Source organism: Phalangium opilio, unplaced genomic scaffold (genome assembly GCF_054372755.1).
Source record: "Phalangium opilio isolate 3A_F unplaced genomic scaffold, DU_Popi_V2 ptg000045l_1, whole genome shotgun sequence".
Classification (NCBI taxonomy): Eukaryota; Metazoa; Arthropoda; class Arachnida; order Opiliones; family Phalangiidae; genus Phalangium; species Phalangium opilio.
Genome location: NW_028324168.1, coordinates 1,744,705 through 1,765,185, shown reverse-complemented (window position 1 = coordinate 1,765,185; position 20,481 = coordinate 1,744,705). Strand labels below are relative to the sequence as shown.

Below are 20,481 nucleotides of genomic sequence, written 5' to 3'. Positions count from 1 at the left end.
AGAAGGTCAAGTTAGCTATAAATAACTTTTAAGATCTTTGAAAAAAGTCTTTTCAATACATTTTAATCTATAGTCAGGTTTATGGGAGAGGAGAAAAAAATAACGTGAATGGTGTTTATGGAGCATTTCATTAATAAACTTGGCCAAGTTTAAACCATGCTAGCAACCGTCAAAATTTGACAACGTTGTCAAAGTTACCTTTGAGACACGCGCAAGTCTTCCATAAATTTGCTCGGTTATAAATAAGAAAAAAAAATTGCACGAGATATCAGTTACGTGCTGAAACGTCCGTGAAAAGACTTTCTTTTCATCCTTGACTTATGAGGGGTGGGAAATTTAATCAAAATTTGTCTTAGAGACTTCGTATATAGCTGTTCGGGTTTTGTGTGATAGTATCCGATACCTCCGTGAAATGAAACCCAATCGGGGGTGGGACGTGTTGAAAAATTGGCGTTTGAACGCGAAGCCAGGAGATGAAAAACTATCCTATCCAGGAAAAACGGGGGTAGGGGTTTGGGTCTCTTTAATTAGAAAGACAGATTAATGAAGTTTCGCCTATAAGAAGTCTCAGAATCCCCACGTGGTTTTACGCGCGCGACACACTCTGATTTCTTTACGTCTACTCCAGCCCCCTCCCTCCTTTCTACCCTCCTAGCGTCCTATGGTTGCTCTTGAGCTTCTTCTGGCATCCTTTCTCTTCCTAATAAACACTTTTGAGGAATTTCTTTCACGGGGATTGAAGAAATAATTGGCTGTTTTTTAGGGGTGGTAGGATGTTAGGACGCGATGGGGGATTGTTAGAGGCAAGGGATTGTAGGAGGATGGAGGTTTTATTTCCTCTCTTTTTGACATGGGAGGCTTTCCTCTCTCTCTCGCTCCCACGCTCTCTCCCCGCATCCTATCATCATTGACTGGCTTTTGTTTTAGTCCATAGCTTGGGGTTTTTAGTATGGAACACTGACACCGCGGTGCATGCGAGAACTTAGTTCATTTTTTTTTATAATGCGTAGGAGGAGTTTGGGTTGCAGCTAAATTAGTCACTCCTTTCCAACCTTTGATGATATTCAAGGTTAGGAAAGGTCAATGAACTCCCCCCGTATCAGCGCTGTTGGGTTGGTCGATAGGGCAAAGGGTCAAATTTATAGAAATCAATGAATCTAATTAAATAAATATTAAAATTAATATATTTATTAAATATATTTCAAAAGCCTTCCTTTGTAAATTCGAAGTTGTTTATACGCAGCAATTTAATTTTGAGAAGGAAGCCATATGTATAAATATATAATTGATGCGATCTGTTTTAATTATAATATGGCTTATACGCATTGGACTTACGGACGGACGTCCTCGATGAATAAACCGTCAAATTAATTGGTCGTTACTAATTAAACTGAATCCCCGCAATAGAGCTCGCTGTATTATTTAGACATTGCTAAGTTACGCGGCGTAGTCAATTGGAAATAAGTCAAACACTTGCCAACGATCTTAACAGGAATCATCATATACTACTAACCAAACACGTGAATTTAGTCCCATTTCCCCATAAATATTCGTCTTCGCTAATATCCTGGCATTGGATAGTATACAGGGTGTTTCTGATAAGTCTGCCATGTTCTTTGGGTGCACGATTTTGAGTCGAAAATGTAACTTCTATCTCCATTTTGATTGCCCTAAGGGACACTGTTTTCGAGTGTGTTTTATGGATGACCCCTTAATTAATTAAATTAGAAATCATTGTCTTAATCAGTTTCCTAATTAAATTTAAGGGGTCATCCGTAAAATACTCTGGATGCAATCATAACTCGAAAACAGTGTCCCTTAGGGGGAAACAAAATGTCATAGATAGAAGTTACATTTTCTACTCAAAATCGATTTCCCCCTTAATTTATGGATGAAGACTTATCAGAAACACCCTGTATAAGAGACTAGTGTCTGGTTAAGTTTTCATGGGATAATTTTGACTATTTTATCACATATATTAAACGTATATATAGTCTGGCTTCTCGGCTTCTCATTATAATAGATGAAATGCACGCTCCCTTGTTAGTCCAGGATTAGAATTAGTGAATCGTTTCTGATATGATATTTTAAACTCCTGAAGGTATATTATACGACAATACGAGATTTTGAACATTATGGCTTCAGGTCGCCCCGGGAAGATTCGCTCCCATCTCTCTCTTAGCATAAGGGGATTACTTAAAGATTACACTCTAATAATTCCGGAACAAATCGGTTCAATATCAGTGCAGAAACATATAATAGAAGTAACATAGTAGTTCATTAAGTATGGCAATGGCACAAATGGAATGGACAATTCTTAAACCATCCATCCATATTAATCCTTGGTGTTTATATCTATTGGCTCCCTTCCGGTCTCACCTTCACCAAGGATCGTGTAATTAATGATTTACTCCCTCATTAACGTACCTCCATGGATAAAGGATGCGCTGCCTGAAAAGCATTCGACGTTCTATAGGAATAGGATATGCAACTCCCTATACTAAAAAGTAAACATGTCGATACTAGCGCCGCCTAGCTACCACCGCTGGAAAAATAAGTATTGGACATAAGAAAAAAAACACGCGCTATCGTCGATTCTTTTTCTTAGCGTCGTCTGCTAGAAACAAAGCGGTGGCGTTTTTTTTTCTTATACCTTGCGTGAAAAATTAAAAGGAAAAGCACTGTTTTGTTTCTAGCAGACGACACTATGGATTAGAATCGACGGTAGCCCGTTCTTCTTCTTATGTCCATGCAGTATTTTTTATTTTTCAAACGAGAGTTTCCAGCGCTGATAGCTAGGTGGCGCTAGTATCAACTTCCGTATGCTTTTTAGTATCGGGAGTTGCACATCCCATAGAGCGTTGAATGTTTATCACTCGCTTCCTTCTCATTAAGTGTCAAATTCTTTTTCTTGCGACGTTACTAATGATATTTACATTATCCTTGTTATAAATTCCAAGTTTGGGTTAATTTAATTTTAAAAACCGATCACTGAAGCGAATATAACGTTGAATAAGTACCTTTTTAGACTCATAATGCGTATATAGCAGCAAATGCCTGTTCTTTTTTGTCTGTGTGTGAGAAACAACCTCCGGAATATGATTTATAGCTAAGTAATATATTTTTCTTTCATGATGGAACGTACAAGAGAGAGAAAAAAGGAACCCTAGCTCTTGAATCTTCTAAGTTTTCCACGTTTTTGTAATTGATTCTCCCGCTCTCGTCTCGGGTTCAGTTAAGCGAGATAGATTTTTGCCCTTCTTTTATCCTGTTTTTCCGATAGTTTTTTTATTTTTTTATGCCCGTCAAGTCGATTTATATTATTTTGGACGAGCGACAATTTATTTAACAATTCCGGACGCGTATCTAGCTCCCAATCTTAAGAATTATTTTCTTCTTCTTTTGCCTCTTCCTCTTTTGCCTTCTCTCTCTCTCTCTCTCTCTCTCTCTCTCGTTCTCACTCTTCCGAAGAGAGAGTGAGAGAGAAAGAAAGAGTAAAGAGTAAGGAAAGGATGGGGGAGGAGGATTCTCCATTATCAAAAGATTTATCAAGACATCATATTTCACCAAAAACTCTTACTGTTTTAATGGTCCCAGCCAGATTCTTGTTTTACTGCAGACTGGCAAACAAGACTAATCCGTATACATAAACCCCTTTGCCGCCGCCGTCGCCCCCCGCCCTACCACCCCCTCCTCGCTCAAAAATGATGAAATATTTCCCGCCATTTAAAAAAAGAAATTACAAGTTTTCAAATTTTAGTATGCATTAGATTGTAACTCGTAATTTTACCATTATTTTCTAGCCTAGGGTTTTAAGTGTCAATTTGATTTATTGGTAGATCTTGGTAGAATGGGAACCAATCAGAGTGCAAGGTCTCTGTAGCTATTTTTGTCATTAAATTTTTAATTTAAATATGATTTTAAATTGACTAATTAGAGGTCTCTGTTTTGCAATATTTTCCCCATGAATTTTTAATTTAAATATGATTTTAAATTGACTAATTAAACGTTTTCTAACCTTGTACTAAAGATAACGTGTAAAGCGAAACTTTCATTGACAATATCATGGAATATCCATGACAATATAGGCCAATTAGAAGGTGTAAAAAACTAACTAGAAACGATACAGCTAATTTAGAACAACGAAAGAGATGAAACAGTGTTTAAAAAACATACAACCGTTTTCCATTCAAGTGGTTACACTTTCATACAAGCTTAATTTAAATTCATTGTGTTGGGATTTAAAAAAAATGAAGTTCTAGGCTAAGATGTAAAGAAAACATATTCTCCAAGGCCCAGTGATGCAGCAGCATTCGATTCAACTTTTGGGGGTTCTAGCCCCCCCCCTATATTTTTTTGGCATCCCCTTAGCTTGACTTCCTTCCTATTCGTCTGCTGGCTTCAAAAGTGGGGGAGAGTGGGGTCAGGGGGTATTCTTTTCCCCATCCGTTCTTTCTACTCGTAAGCGGTAATGAATTGTTTATGCAAATGAGAACGATTAAGATTATTTTTACTGGCACTTTCTCCACCGCTTACTCAGACACCAGCCGTTGCTGGGCCACGAGCATTCAAAGCTCATATTTCTTTCGCTTTTTGACGTTCATTCCTTTTCTTCCCATGAGTCAACTCTCTTTATTTTACTCGCTGCCAACTTAAGCCTAACTCGGATAGGCCTAACCCTTCGGTTTTTTAACCGTTAGACGGCGCCCTATTCAGAATACAGGGTTGCTAAAGTACCTGGATATCCAGGATAGCCTAGGTCCAGAATTTTGCAAGTACGTTCACTGGGTGTATCAGTGAAATTCGCACTGATTCGGAATTTTTTCTTTTGAAGTACTAATACAGGGTGTTTCGGAATGATCTGTCAACTATCAAGAATGGTGTTCTTTGTATGATTTTGAGTCGGAAATGTTCTATGAAATTTTGCCCTAAGGGATACCGTTTTTGGAGTGTTTTATGGATGACCCCTTAAAATTAACATTACAAATTTAAAGGCAATGCTAATTTAATTAAGGGGTCATCCGTAAAACACTCAAATTTTTACTTTAAAACAGTGTCCCATCGGATTTGAAAAAGCTCAAAGAAAACTGCTCTTTAACTGCTGACACACCTTTCATAAACACCCTGTTTATTTACTTAGTTATTTTCAGATACCACAACATTATTTCTAACTTTTAAACAAACAAATTACTAGAGATGGGCCGATACCGATGCCATATCGGTATCGGTACCGATATTTGGCCTTAACCGATATATCGGTATCGGTTAAAAATGAACCGATATTTCTACCCGATATTTTTTTAAGAAAATAAATACTTATGTTGAGAGTAGATGACGCCATAAGACCTAAACTCTGAGACAGCACAGTTTTTCATCTATTTTTGGATAACGTAACTAGTGTCTAAAATGGGTTTTTCGTATGATAAGCCAATTTTATAGTTTCAAGTACCGAAATTGGATCGAGAATCATCAATAGAGATGGGCCGATACCGATACCATATCGGTATCGGTTTGATATCGGTTTAATCGAAGGATCGGGTAAAATATCGGTATCGGTACGTATCGGTTTCCCAAGTATCGGATCATATCGGTACCGGTTTAAACTGGTATCGGCCCATCTCTACAAATTACAGAAAATGAAGCCAGAACATTCTGACATTTTGTACACATAAATTAGGGAAATTGATATAGACAATCGAGGGAATTAAAGGTTCTGTGACATAAATACGATTTAAGGTGTAACGAAAGTAATATTACCATCACTCTATGAAGCGCGTAGCTTGGTTGATTCTATACTTACTAGATTTCCCTCGGCTGCGTTCTCAGGTTCCCTAGCTGACGTCGATACTTATTCTCCTCTGCCCTTAGTACCTTACCCTATCTCGACTATGATTGGCTATCTCATCTCTGGGCTCTTTTTTTATCAGGAGCTAGTTCCATCTCCCTTCTTTTCTCTCGAGCCCCGAACCGGGGTTTGGGGGGTACGTTAATGGCCCCGGGAACAATGCGGACGCTTATAGGCGAAATGGGAAAATGGCCAAGGCTTAATACCCCCTCCTCTCCCCTCCCCTCCCCTCTATACACCTTTTTAGCGCTGGGCCTTGGCCCCTTGGAAATGTTAGACTATAGCGAAACACTCGTGATTAACGTTTGCAGGGCATAAGATTCTGAATATGCCCTGAGCACCAGCTTGGTAATCATAGCTGTCTGACATACTCTTTCTCCATTGCGGAATACGCTATACCTTACACCAATTTTTTCTTCTTTTCTCGCTTGAAAGCTTGATATTAACGGAATGACCATGTTATCCCTGGACCCCTTTGGTCATATTCAGAATATTTTTTTTTGTGGGTATGATGAGTTTTTATGACCAATAGTTGGCCCAAGGGATTGCGAAACTGTTGAAACCATTCTATTTTCAGTGCCTTTTTTGTTTCTAAATTACGCTTATATGGAAATTAGGCTTTGCGGCAGGCAAACAGAAAATGCTTTAATTTGTTTAAAAATAAATTCTTAATTGCATTAATTTTTATACTAATTTATGATAATGGACTAGAAATATCTTTTAACTTTATTTATTTAATATATTTATTCATTTTAGTTAATTTTTTTTCTCCTGAGAAACTTAAGTGCTTTAATTGATTAATAAAAACCGTTGGATTTTAATGTATATTTAAACAGAGTAAAGCATCTTTCTCGCGATTTTAATTAATTATTGAGTAAAATGAGTTTGCTAATGGCCTTAGCTGATGCAATCCTCAAGTATATTCTGTTTTTTGTTTCTGGCAAACAGAGTTTTTCTAATATTTTTACTAATTAATGGAGCCTTAAATTAAATAAATAAACGGTTTCTATTTATTTATATGAAAATAAAGTGTATAGGGGAAGCTACCATTCAGGGGTAATACATCCCACGTATTCTCTACCAGCCCCTGTAAAAATGTTTCACCCGCGTTACACCAATGTTCGTTGGGGAAGTCACAATATAAGGGCAACACTAAAAATCAAAAATTTTCATTTGTAACTTCGTTATTATTAACAAAGCTTTTTGGTGGTATTACAACATGGTAGCCGCTCATAGATGGGTCTTTCTTATTTTACTTATTTAAATTAAGGCAATTTATTCATTAATCATGGCGCAAATTACCTCGGAAGCAAATCTTCAAAAACGTCTCAAAGGTCCCTGAAAAAATGTCTGCTACATCATTAGAAAAAAAGAGAAAAGAATTAAATGTACTGTATGAAACAAAAAACATGGGGTTGGGAACCGAGGAGTACCATACCAACCCCACGGTTATAAGAAGTAATTGGAGTCGTTATATACGTTGGCGGGAAACGGAGAAACAGAAAGCGCGGGAAATAAAAAAAAATAACGAAAAGAAAAAAAAAAGAAAGAAGGGCGTTAAGAGCAACGCCAATTACACCTAGGTCCCATTGTCGAGGTCGTAAAGGGACCAGAGACTGGGTTGGGTTGGGTTGGAAGAAGGGACTTGGGGGGAGGGAAGGGTGGAAAAATGTGTCTTTCTTGTTTCCTGTACAGTAGAAATAAAACAATACTAGATGGCCTTTCTATCAAATACAAATATAGAAAAACAGGAAGTGAGTCTGAGTGTATTTGATGTTTTTCGACGTACTCCCAAGTCGTGATATGTTTTCTTTATATCTAGCGTATTTTTATCTACCAATCAAAGGTGTACTTTAATATTACGTAATCCTTTTTAATTTCTCTTCGACAAAATTTAAACTTAGGGCTTTTTTAAATGAATTTTTGGGGCTAGATTTTTTTAAATCGAAAGAGTGTTTAAAATAATGAAGGTATCAATTGAAACCATGTTTCTATCTACAATATTAAAAAAGAAATACGAGGGCAATTAAGTTTCCGTTTATGGACACTACGCGTTAGGCTTCTCCGGAAACCTCTGGGGAGTACACCTATTGTACACCTAACGTTAACGTAGGCAACGATTGGACGAATCCGTCATGGTGGTACTAGGCGTCCTGAAAGGTACTGATCTAGGAATTACGTTCTTGCTTCTTGGAAATTATTATGTTAGATTTTGTAGCGCAAACCTGATGCTGGCAATGTAAATCGGTTTGGCCCACGTACTCCAGCTAGTATTCATACGTCAGCTTCCTCTAGTGTAACACAGACTCAGTAAATATTTCACAGTCAACGCGAATCATTTACTCCTTTACTCTCTGTTCATTTCATTTGCCTCTGATTCTACTAAAAGCAAGAAGAGTTAGGTCTTTTTGCTTTTTTTCACCCTGCACTCGGTTAAGGGAAACGGCGACCATGTTATATGGTATAACAATGCTTGCCCCCCGCCCCCTTCGCTCTCCAACTGAATTTTTGTATTTTTAGGGTTGGTGTGGTACTCGTTTCGTATATATATACACTTGTGCCTCGCGGGTTTGTAAGGTTCTTTAGGTGGTGGGACAATACTGGAATGCTGTGTTTTTTTCTCTCTCTCTCTATAGTTAACCCCTTCAAGATGTAGGAAACTGTATAATTAGGGGCCTTAATTACCTGCTTTTAAACAAGGGTATAATTTAGTGGTAGGAATAAAAAAAATAGATAATGAGTTTAATTTATATTTTGATTTTTTTTATGTTGGTAAATTTTATGACATTGAAAAAAATATATATTTTGGGAATATCAATTAACGTTACTCAAAGTATGGCGTTACGGCTATTTTCCTTATTAATATGGGCAGTTTTTTTCAGTCATTGCGGATACTTAATTGCCCTCGTATCTCGTTTAATATTGCAGATAGAAACTTAATTCCAATTGATATATTCATTATTTTAATACACCATTTTGATTAAAAAAGAAAATATTCTAGCCTGGTGTATCCGTTTAAGGATTTTTGTTAAAAATTCAATAATAGATGTAACTTATTCTAAAATACGGCCCATTTACGAACAATGATTGAATACTGCAGATTAGATAAATTTAGGAATATATATATATATTTCTTTTTTCTTCGTCCGGCGGTACTTTTGCTCTAAAAGTAAAATACCTTAAGAATAAAAATATTAAAATATTCTTTCTCTTACGCCATTCATCTCGCGCCAAAAGAAGAGCGTGCCCCCCTTCTACCCCCCCCCCACACATATGCCTTGCTTTTCTTTTATTTTTGCTACCACGTTTTGCAGCAGAAGTTCGCTTATGCCTATATATTTTTTTTTATTTTTTTGGTTGGGAAATTTAAATTTTTGCGGTTGGAGAAAACACCGTTATTTCTTTATTTTTTTTTTACCTGAGGATCTATAGTTTGATTCTCTCTGCCCAAAAATTTATGCTTAATGGAGTGAAAGACGCGCGAGTAACAAAGAGGCTACAGTTTTGAAGAAGCCTAACCAACCAACGAACCGTTGGTACAAAATTCTCCCATCTCACCGAAAAGAGAGAAAACGCCAGACCAAGAGCAAGGAAGGAAGGAATGAATGAATGAAGAAAAGGAATAATATATATTCCCCTCGTGATGCAGGGAGAGAAATTTAATTATATTTCCCGGCAAACGGTTATTTCTATTTGGCACGTTAAAGAATTTTTCTAGCTACAACCCCAACCCAACTTAACCGCACCCCCATTCCGTTGAGTTACAATCACGAGAAGTACATAATTTAAAAGTCTTAGCTGCCCTGAGTGAGAAAGGAGGTAATGATGATGGGCGATCTGCAACCGTGAAAGTCTCAGAGTACCAACTTGCGCACTCCCATACCCTTAGGGTAGGTGATTGTTAAGTGCTGCCTCGTAGCGGAATTGTATCATGTGTATGGGAATTAGCTTCTTTTTTAAGACACAGGGGGCGTCCTCGACGTTTCAGTACCGTACGACCCTACCTAAACGCTGAGGATGCTGGGAGGACTTCCGTAGCTTTGATCCCCTCTTTCCATCAAGGTTATCGCACCGTGTTTATTTCATCTCGCGCTAAAATGCATTCAACATAGCGCGTGCGGCTTTATTTAATTTCGCGCTTAAATGTAATAGCGCGTGCAACGAGAACTGTTGATAGCCATTGGTCGGTGTTGAAACTTTTTATTTATTTATTTTCGATTAAATCTAAATCTACTTTGATTTTGTCGCTCTAGAAGGTTTAACATTGTAGATAGGTCCTTGAAATAACCCTTTTTATTTTGCGTTTCATTCTCCCTTTAAGAACGATAAGAGATAACTCGCCTCACGCCTGGTATTCATTCCTAAAGTTGTCGCGAATCTAAAACCGTATATGGGAAAGCCCGAATCTTATTTCCCAACCACGGAAATTTTATGTAAATTGAAATTGATCAAAGAAGCTACATACATACATACACATCCACGTCTGGAGCTAAAAATTCCAGTAAGGAGCGTTATCTCCATACAAGTGCTCATGCAGCATCCCGACGAATCGAGGGACCATTTAAAGTCACACCTTATTTCCAGCACTCCCAAAGAGCTTAAGCTTACATACGCCTGTTTCCTAACATCAAAATTATCATATTTCCTATACGTTTTTCCCCCATTTAAAGATACGTGTTTTTAGATATATAAAAAAATAAACGTAAATTGCGCAAGACGCTTCATATATATATATATCATAAGTTTATAAGTTTTGTTCACCATAAGTTTGTCACGCTGGATACAAACTGGAGCTTGTCATGAAGTGATTGAACTAGGTCATAGATTCGAGGTAAAGCGACACCTGGTGCATGGGGCGCTGCATATCAAAGGCTTAGTGCAGACTAAATAGGAAGATGGAAGTCCTGCAAAATTAACCACCGAGTGAAGCCATTCATTTCTCGATTGTCGTTCTCGAACTAGCTCGAGCTGCAAGTCTCTAGCATTACGAACTTGTCTAGGTAGTGTCATACTTATGGAATGTATCTTATAAACTTATGGTATTATTCATTTGAATAGAAATCAAATATTAAGGCATTTGCCGCATGAGTTTTCGACGGAGTTAAGCAAGCGCATCACGCTACAAAGGCTAAATTGTCTTTTCGGAAGAAATGTTTTTCATTCTTTTTCCAAGAAAGCGGACGGGGAACGGGCGCGTAATCGTACTAATTAACTTTGTTCAGAATTAACGCGAGCATTTATATATTTCTCTCTTCCCTTTTATTCTAATTTTCTTAATTGAGTTTCTATTTTGTTTTATAAGAACTTGTATATAAGAATTAAGAATGTACATGCATTGTTAATTTGAATATTATATTTATAACCTAAAGTTCCTATAAATATTCCCCCCCCAAAATGAATAGGTATATACAAGAAGCGATATCTAGTTTACTAGGGAGAATGTATAAAATGCCTAAGTATTCGCGCGCCATAGTCCCAGTCCCCCTTTCAAAATACAAGGGGGGACGTAAAAGGAGGCCGGGCTATTTCGCCTCTCCTCAGTCGGAAAATACGTAATTTTAGTTATTCGCGTCGCGCTGACGTGAGTTTTCAAGAACCAATGAGATGCTGTTTGTAATTTAGAGACGGCGGGGATTAACTCCGGACCTACTACGTTTGGACTGGAGATAAAGCTAGAAATGTGGCGCGAATTTATGCAACCTTCTCCCTAATAAACTAGATATCACTTCTTGCTATAACCTAAAGTTCCTATAAATATTTCCCGCCAAAAATGAATAGGTATATATAAACATTTTTCAAATTTTCCCCCCATCAGAATTATTGCATGACTCAGCTTAACTCGAATATCTCCCATTTTGGGAATTTGGGAGAAAATCGGCTAGGAAATATCAACAACTCCTGGGGCTATTTTTTTCTCATCTCCATTTTTTGATGAAATATTTCAAATAAAAAAAAACCTCGGAGATAAACATTTTTTTCTTTCTAACTTTCCACGCGCTGTCTTTCGGTCACAACTTATCTTTTTACACTGCTGTACAAACCATTGCTTAAGAAAAATGTTTTGGCGGGTTCTCGTGCCTCGCGGGTTATTGGCGTTATTTGGCGGGAACCCAGCGCGCGAGTCAAGAAATTAGATAACTTTTCGGTATATAAATAAGCTAGCGCAAACTTTTAGCGTCCGCGAGACACGCAAATTGGATTAAGAACCCCTTCAATTGCCTAGCGTGAATTTATTCCGATCTTTCATGAATATTTCGTTAGAAATACGTCAATTTATAATCGTATTAAACTGAAAAGATGATTTCATGGGGAAATTAATTTACTCTATCTTAACAGGTCTGTAATTGCCTCCAGTCCCGGGGTATAGGTTAATAACATCTACATCCCCCCCCCCTATATACAGGGTGTTTCTGATAAATTAAGTGGAATGTTCTTGGGTACACGATTTTGAGTCGAAAATGTAACTTCTATCTCCATTTTGATTGCCCTAAGGGACACTGTTTTCGAGTTATGATTTTTAGAGTGTTTTAGGGATGACCCCTTAATTAAATAAATTAGAAATCATTGTCTTAAAATCAGTTTCTTAATTTAATTTAAGGGGTCATCCGTAAAATACTCCAATCTTAACTTGAAAACAGTTTCTCGGATTGCAAAATGTAAATAGAACTCAAAATTGCCCGAAGAATATCCCCCCTAATTTATGGCAGACTTATCAGAAACCCCCTGTATATATAAATGTATTTGTGTTCAACAAATACACGTCGAGAAAATGGATTACTTACTTTACTTCGATTTTATTTACTTTCGTAAAAATATTTCAAAATAGAGTTTCGTTTTGACTTCTTCAAATTTATTTAAAAATACAATTTAAAAAAAAGCGTGTTTATTTTGTAGAGTATGTCCTTAAAAGGTTTTAGAGTATTCCTACAATTTAGTGTAAGTGAATTTCGAGGAACTACATGACCCATGATACCTCGCGATAAAGCTTATATTATCACAAGGATGTTTCTTTTTAAATATAAAAGAATAAAACACCTTCTTTGATGTGCATTTTAAGTTATTTAATTTACGATTTTTTAAAATTTAAATTCTTTTTCAATTAAGTCTATATTAATTTTTATTAATTATAATAAGTCTATATATATTTGAGTGTTTTAGGGATGCCCCCTTAAATTAAATTATAGAACTGAAATACAATGATTTCTAAATTAATTAAGGGGTCACCCCTAAAAAACCACTTCACCCATTACTTAAAAACGATGTCCCTCGTGTCATAGAAGTTAAATTTCGGACTTAAAAATGATTTCCCATAGAACCATCCATCCCACTGTAATTAAGCTACCTTTTTGGAAGACCCTTTATTTTACGTTACGGTTTTGAAATTGGGGAAACGAGATAAAGTCCTTTGTAGAATTTATTAACATTTTACTTGAAGATTTTAACAAGTATCTTCAACACCAGGAATGAGTTATAAGGCTTGGATTCCACTAAGGAGAGCTCTGTTGAAGGTTTACACGACTAAAGGGAGCGGCCTAACTAGATTAGGCGAACGCCTCCAAAATTTAAGTTACCTGAAAACGTGACCGAATTCGCTTGGAAATGGGAAGGTTGGGTTAGGCTTCGGCTGTACTGACTAGTGACTCGGTGAGTTCTACTAAAACGTCTACTAGAAGACGATCGATGGATTTTGGACCGGACCATGATGAGAGCTAGAGAGTTTAGTAGATTAGATGGGTCCAAGTGAAATTATGACTGTTCAGAAGATGAAGGGCCTGTAGAATTTTGTGATGTAAAAGCTTGTTGGACTTGGATTAGGTATTTTAAGTGAATAATTTAGTGTGTGTTGAGGGTTTTTTGAAAGTGTGTTGTCGGTTTTAATAGCGCTTCCCAAGGGTCAAGGAAAGGTGTGGGAATTTTAATAGCGCTTTCCAAGGGTCAAGGAAAGGTGTGGGAATTTTAATAGCGCTTCCCAAGGGTCAAGGAAAGGTGTGGGAATTTTAATAGCGCTTCCCAAGGGTCAAGGAAAGGTGTGGGAATGTTAATAGCGCTTCCCAAGGGTCAAGGAAATCTGTGGAATTTTAATAGCACTTCTCAAGGGTCATGTACAGGTGTGGGAATTTTAATAGCGTTTCTAAAGGGTCAAGAAAATATGTGGGAATTTTAATAGCGTTTCTAAAGGGTCAAGAAAATATGTGGGAATTTTAATGGCGTTTCCCAAGGGTCAAGGAAAGGTGAGAAATTTTAATGGCGTTTCCCAAGGGTCAAGGAAAGGTGGGGAATTTTAATAACGATTCCCAGGGATCAAGGAAAGCTGGAGAGTTTTAATAGCGCTTCTCAAGGGTGAAGGAAAGATGTTGACATTTTAATTTTTCTTCGCAAGGGTCGAGAAAATGTGGGGTATTTTGAAAATTGATCAAAATTGACAACGATAACTATCCCGTCTATAATTTTGCATGTTGCTAGCTCGGGGGTAAATCAGAATCTCGGACGTTCTGACAATACACTGGAAATTGGCAGAATACGAGGTGTTCAAGTCGAACCAATCTATATCTCAGCAAAGCCAATATAATGTAGAGACAAATTACGGTAGGCGGCCTGGGTTTCGCCATGAATTATGTGTAAACGTGAGGCCTAATCGTGAAATTTAGATTATATAGTATTAGTATAGGCGCAACCCCTCCCCCCAGCCGTGTCCATAATTTTAGGCATTTAGCCTATGGTTTCAATAATTCTACGAATACAAATCGATCGATTTCGTGAAAAGCGCGTGGCAATATATTTTTTTTTAAGTTACAGATATTTAATTTATGCTATGAAATCAATCCTCTAGTGTTATTTTAAGTTAAAATTCTGATTATTTGGGTCAAGTTTATTTTCATTAAAATTTTCTTCGTTTTTATTTATTTATTTATTATTCTCTCAGATTTCGACCCATTTGATTACTTAATGAAGTTAATTGAAAATATTATCCATCCAAGGAAAATTTGAAACCTGAAGCTTACTTAAATTATACAAGCGTCGTTTTCAAACGAGTAGCAAGTTTATTATACAATGCCTATATAAAGGCCCGTGATTATGAGTCAGTTTAATATTACCATGAATATGCTTATATAGTCACGTGGAATGTTTTTATTTTGATTGCCCTAAGGGACACTGTTTTCGAGTTAAGATTTGAGGAGTGTTTTACGGATGACCCCTTAAATTTAATTAAGAAACTGAAAGACAATGGTTTCTAATTTAATTAATTAAGGGGTTATTCCTAAAACACATATCAACGAAATGTCATAGATAGAAGTTACATTTTCGACTCAAAATCGATTTCCCAAAAGAACATCCCCCTTAATTTATATAGCAGACTTATCAGAAACACGCTGTATTCTTTAGGGTATATTCATGATGAGTTTACTCTAAATTCATTCGGGTTGTAGGATTATAACAAAGCTCCTTTGGATGTTGTAAGCCATCTTCCTGGCAGTAACATACCGTTGCGGGATTAATTTTCAATCCAGGCTGTAATCTTAAAACTTTGATGTTAGCTAGAGAACGAGTAGAGATACCTGTATGTATAGGTGTGTATTTTTGGTCCGCTTAGCGAGACGGAATTAAGTGAAAGCCAACCCAGGTACTGACGGAATTCGTAATCCCCTGTTAAGATTAACAATTTATCTCTATATGAGAAGTCGGCTTTGTTAGATGAACATAACTTATTCCGAGCTAAAGTAGCCGTTCCGTTGTTTGTGAACGCCAATGCGACCACGCCGCGCTATCGCTATAGCACGAGCTGAAGCGCGCGCTTTCTAACCTTTTGATCAACAAATCACGCGACAGTAAGAAGTAAATGAAATCAAAGTTATCGGTTGGAAGTTTTTGCGTAGAGATAGAGTTGCCAACGTGGGATGAATTTTATCTTGCGAGTTAATTTATTTCGGCTAAGAACATCTAGTTGACCCTTTTACTCTAGGACCTCATCGGTGAAATTAATTTAGCGTATTTAATAAGTTAGACTTTAGGTGTATATAGGAGAATTGGTTTGAGATTGGCTGTAGTTTCCTCGCGAGTTTTCAGGCGCATTAAGAGAAGCGTAATATAGTGTCTCGCGTATATGTACATATATATCTCGGCGCGCGCTTTCAACGTTGTACCGTATACGCGTACGCCTAATTAGTCTTTAACCGCGTTTCCTCACAATAGGCGACTTTAAAGCTCACTTAAGTGTATTGTCGTTCGGTCCCCTAATGAGCCTCAGGCTCCGCTCGCCAGCAAACCCGACTGCACTGCTAAGATGTACAAATAGTATAGCTCTGCCAGATTTATGGGGGAAACGTTTGATCCAACAGATTTCAGAGAGATTTCTCCATCATCTTATACAGTCAAGTCACCGATTCATCGCGCGTCAAGACATTTGTTGACATTTTGAGTGCATGCGTTTTCGTCACATTTTTTAAAGCTTTTGAAGATTGAACCGTGGGTGGATATCTGATAAGAAAATAAGGCGTATTGCGATGAAACTAAGGGGGAAAGACTGGGGGTAAAACTTTGCCTTTCATCTCACTTTGTGGCGCATGCGCTGTAGTCTTTTTTATCATGAGAGTGCATAGTACGCAGAAACGGATGGTAATGTGTCAACGCCCTTACTAAGGGTTGCCTACCCCTTTTTTTACATCAAAAAGGGTGTATTGCTCGATATATCTACGGTATGAACGAGAGAGAGGGTATTTTCAGGATTCTATAGTAATAGTATATCAAGGTCATTGTAAGTTTCAGAACTTGCTATTTAAAGGTGGGGGCGACGTAAATGAGATGTATTAATTACTTCTTTCCTGTACGCTCTTCTTTAGACAATTACGAAGCCCATTAAAAATCATGATATTAGTGACGACAAAGTAAAGGATATGTCATGATTGAGTTATAGGCCTTGAGGGTTTTGGTTAACCCATGGTGAAGTCACTTTTCTTTAATATGTATATAAAAACCACGCCTACAAAATTTAATATAAATCACTGTTTATATCTAAATAAGTTGCATTTCTAGCTATTATTCATCTAGATATAGACATTCCCGTTTAAGAGCGAGCGAGCGAGCTAGTTGGGGGTACTCGGCCCCACTTTAACCGATAAAGGGGGGGGGGGTAGGTAATACGGTGAAAGCTAAAACGCACAGCAGCAGTAGCAAGGTCCAAGATTCTCTCTCGGCCGAGTTAAACGACAACTCTTGTTTCAAATTACCACCGGTAAAGCTAAAGGGGAAGCTCGGGAACCGAGAGAGAGAGAGAGTTGGATAACCTTTCTCTCTCACTCTTCCAATCCTCGGGATGTTGATTGTCTCAACGGAACCCTTGGGAGGCGACAACCCCTAGAACTGAGTACTAGCTACGACTGAATTCGGTTTAATGCTCACCACCCCATCTTCGTTCATGTATACGAGCAAACTTATATACAGGGTGTGACAGTGAAGTAATTACTCTTAAGCCTAATGCTTAAAATTTTCCGCAATTTTAGATTATTCATAAAATTGTTTGGGCAAATCGCATTCTGTTTTCCATTTGTTTACTACCTTTGTTGTCGACGTCACACAGTGGCGTTCAGTGCATGCACGTACCAAAGGTGTTTGTTATGTAAAGATTTACTTCCGCAATCTAGATTATTCATAAAATTGTTTGGGCATATCGAATTCTGTTCTTCCATGGGTTTACTACATTTGTTATCGACATCACACAGGGGCGTTCAGTGCATGCACATACCAAAGATATTTGTTATGTAAAGATTTATAAATGTGATCGGTTTTTCTCGCTGAACGCTGTCAACAGTACGTCATAGTCTTTACCTAAGTTGGTTGTCAATATGAAATATTTCAAGTTTCAGATATGATACGAAGTAACACTAAAAATTTACCTTTTAGGATTTTGCTAAACCTTCCTTACTGTCTTTCATATTTATTCACGTTTGATAAACAATGCTTTCAAAATTATTTTAAACTATTGTTTCGTTAAATAACTTGAAGTTATGTATGTTCTAACCCGATTGCAAATATTCTGTCAATGATTGCATCGTTCTAAGAATACACCCTGTACTTTTAGAGTTAAAGGAGATGGGGTAGGCAGGGACATAAACCTTAACAACTCAGTTTGGCTCTAATAAAATGAATTACGATGTTCAATTACTTCTGGCGGATAGGCCGGGCCCCGAGTTGTATAGCTATCTCTTTCTCTCTCTCATGGTTTGACTCCCACCAAAGTTTTTCGCTTTACCGCTCTAGCCCTGAAGGGAGCGAGGCACAAGCGGGCCTTAGCCTTGCCCAAGCTTATGATCGAGAAAGATAGGAAACGGTTGGAGCTAAGGTCGTTTGGGGAACGTTTTGTAAATGTTTAATTCCTAATTAAAGCCGATGCGAGTCGCAGTCGAGCTAGACCCGAAAAGGAAGGAAAAAGAGGCCACACCATGGAACCACCACCACCAGCACCGCCGCCGCGAGTTTCCCCTTTTCTCGCAGCTAAAACGACGCCGCCCAAGCGATATTTTCGGGGCCCTTGGGCGCCAAAATCGATCGCCAGAGGTTGAAATGCCGCCAGATTGTCCCGAGCTATACGCGCGATAATTTTCCTCGCCAACAAAGTTTGAAAACCTGATGGGAATTTATTTTTTTTTTTTTCTCCTTTCCGCTTCGTTATTTTCGATTTTCAAAATGTCCCGCGTGTGGCGTGTGAAAAATGCGTCTTTATATTAGCGAAGCTTATGAATTTATTTAGTTTTTTGAATTAATTGTCTACTTCCCCATGAATGTTGAGAATGGAAACTTAATTCTAAGTTTTCTGTTTTTCAAATATGAATGTTTCCGGGGAAGTAGCAGGAGACGCGTCAAAACTTGAATTGTTTAGTTTCTGTTCAAAAATTCGTTTAGTACGCGTGAAAGATTGGGGAAAGTGTTCGCGTGAAAGATTGGGGAAAAATTAGTCACGTGAAAGATTGAAAAACTATCACGAGAAGGCGATATTTTACGTGAGATGCGTAATTTTAATTAATCCTCCATTTTATTTATCGCTCTATCGATTTTGAAATTATAATCCACCTATGAATTAATATGCAAATTATAAAATATACCCTACTAATTAATATTCGCCGATAAATTTATAAATTTCGGAGATAATTACCGTCCGAGATAAATATCGTTAACATAAATATAGAGGGAGAACTCACCTGGAACGTAAATATTAAGATACAAGCAATCTTCGCTGTGATTTTGTAAAAGGGGTAACAGTTTCTTGAGATATTCTAGTCGACCAGCCGGCATTCTCTTTAACGCTTCCGTTTCGTTACGAATGTCCGGTAGTTTTTGAGGGCAAACGGCCCCGAATCGGTCAGCCATTCGGACTCCTCTCCAATGAGACGGGGTCACCGGGGGCATGAACCTGAGCGAGCCCAAAGGTGGACTGGCGTACGGGACACCCAAAAACACTTCCACGTTGGGTAGCGTTCTGCCCGGTAATTGAGCCAAAAAACCGCGTAATGAACCGTATTTCGTGTTAACCACGCGTGAACTTAACCTCCTCGTTTCGACTGTTAAACCAGAATCGCTCATGGAAGTAACCAATAGAAATACGAACGTTAAACGAAGCATATTGTAAAATTTCATAATTGTCTCTAAATATTTATATATCTTGTTATTTTTCAATATCCATTTCAGTCAATTTTAAACGAGCAATATAACGAATAAATTTATTGTAATAATGATGAGTTAATATTTGTACATCCTAACGGCGCATCCATTCTTCCTTCAAACGATGAAACACATTCCTTTTAAAATTTTAAATTAATACGGAGATCTGAAGATCTTTAAGTCATCATCGCACCTTTGTATTAATCCTTCAAATCCAGTTCAAAAACAAACAAATATTTTTTTTATTAATATTTATCTGAATTCATCACTCGGGTACTAGCTAACGTTGGTTTTATTCATAGTTATTAATTCGGGTAAAGGGTGTTGTTATATATATATATGGATGCTGGGAAAATCGCGTATCTTAGCGGACGTTGAGAAAGTCGGGTGTTTTCTCGACGAAGAGCGAAACGATTTGAGGAGCCGATGGCAGACGTTTGAGTTTTCTTAGTGCGCGAATTGTCCGTTAGGGTGCACCAGGCTCTTCGCTTCCGCCCTTTGAAATCCGGAAACTGAAGAACACGGGCGTCGGGCACAGCGAGGAAGAAGAAAAGCTAGGGCGGCAGGAATTTGGCTGGCGATCCGTACGCACTCTCGCGCCCTGTAGTGCACGTTGGCGGGATTCTAACCGCTGTACCCGATGACCGGCAAGTCGCGGAAGAGGAAACTATCTTATGCGCAAGCTCCCCCGATCGATTTCTCTATAAGGGACCCGTTACGCTAGGATCCTAAAGAAAAGAAGCTGGATATTCTTTCCCTTTCATAAGTTAAATTATTTTACCCCATAAGTAACAAATTGTGATGGGTACAAACTGATATCGTTATGGGTATCGGTGACCTATGTGACGGTTTATCGATATATCGGTTCTAGGTTAATTTACCGAATTATTGGGTAAAAAAGGTTGATAATCGGTCGATATCGGTTGACAATCGGTCGATATCGGTTGATATTGGTTGATAATCTGTCGATATCGGTTGATAAT

The 20,481-nt window shown here is 37.8% G+C and overlaps 1 protein-coding gene across 4 annotated transcripts in view; it reads right to left on the bottom strand.

Moving 5' to 3' along the window:
* Positions 1-20,219, bottom strand: part of LOC149676649 (neuroligin-4, X-linked-like) — a 74,381-nt gene extending 54,162 nt beyond the window's left edge. For all 4 annotated transcript variants that reach the window (XM_089837712.1, XM_089837713.1, XM_089837714.1 and 1 more), the window contains exon 1: positions 19,039-20,219. In XM_089837712.1, the coding sequence (XP_089693838.1) occupies positions 19,039-19,474 (436 nt within the window). In that variant the 5' untranslated portion in view covers positions 19,475-20,219. The remainder of the gene's footprint in view (positions 1-19,038) is intronic.
* Positions 20,220-20,481: the final 262 nt, after the last annotated feature.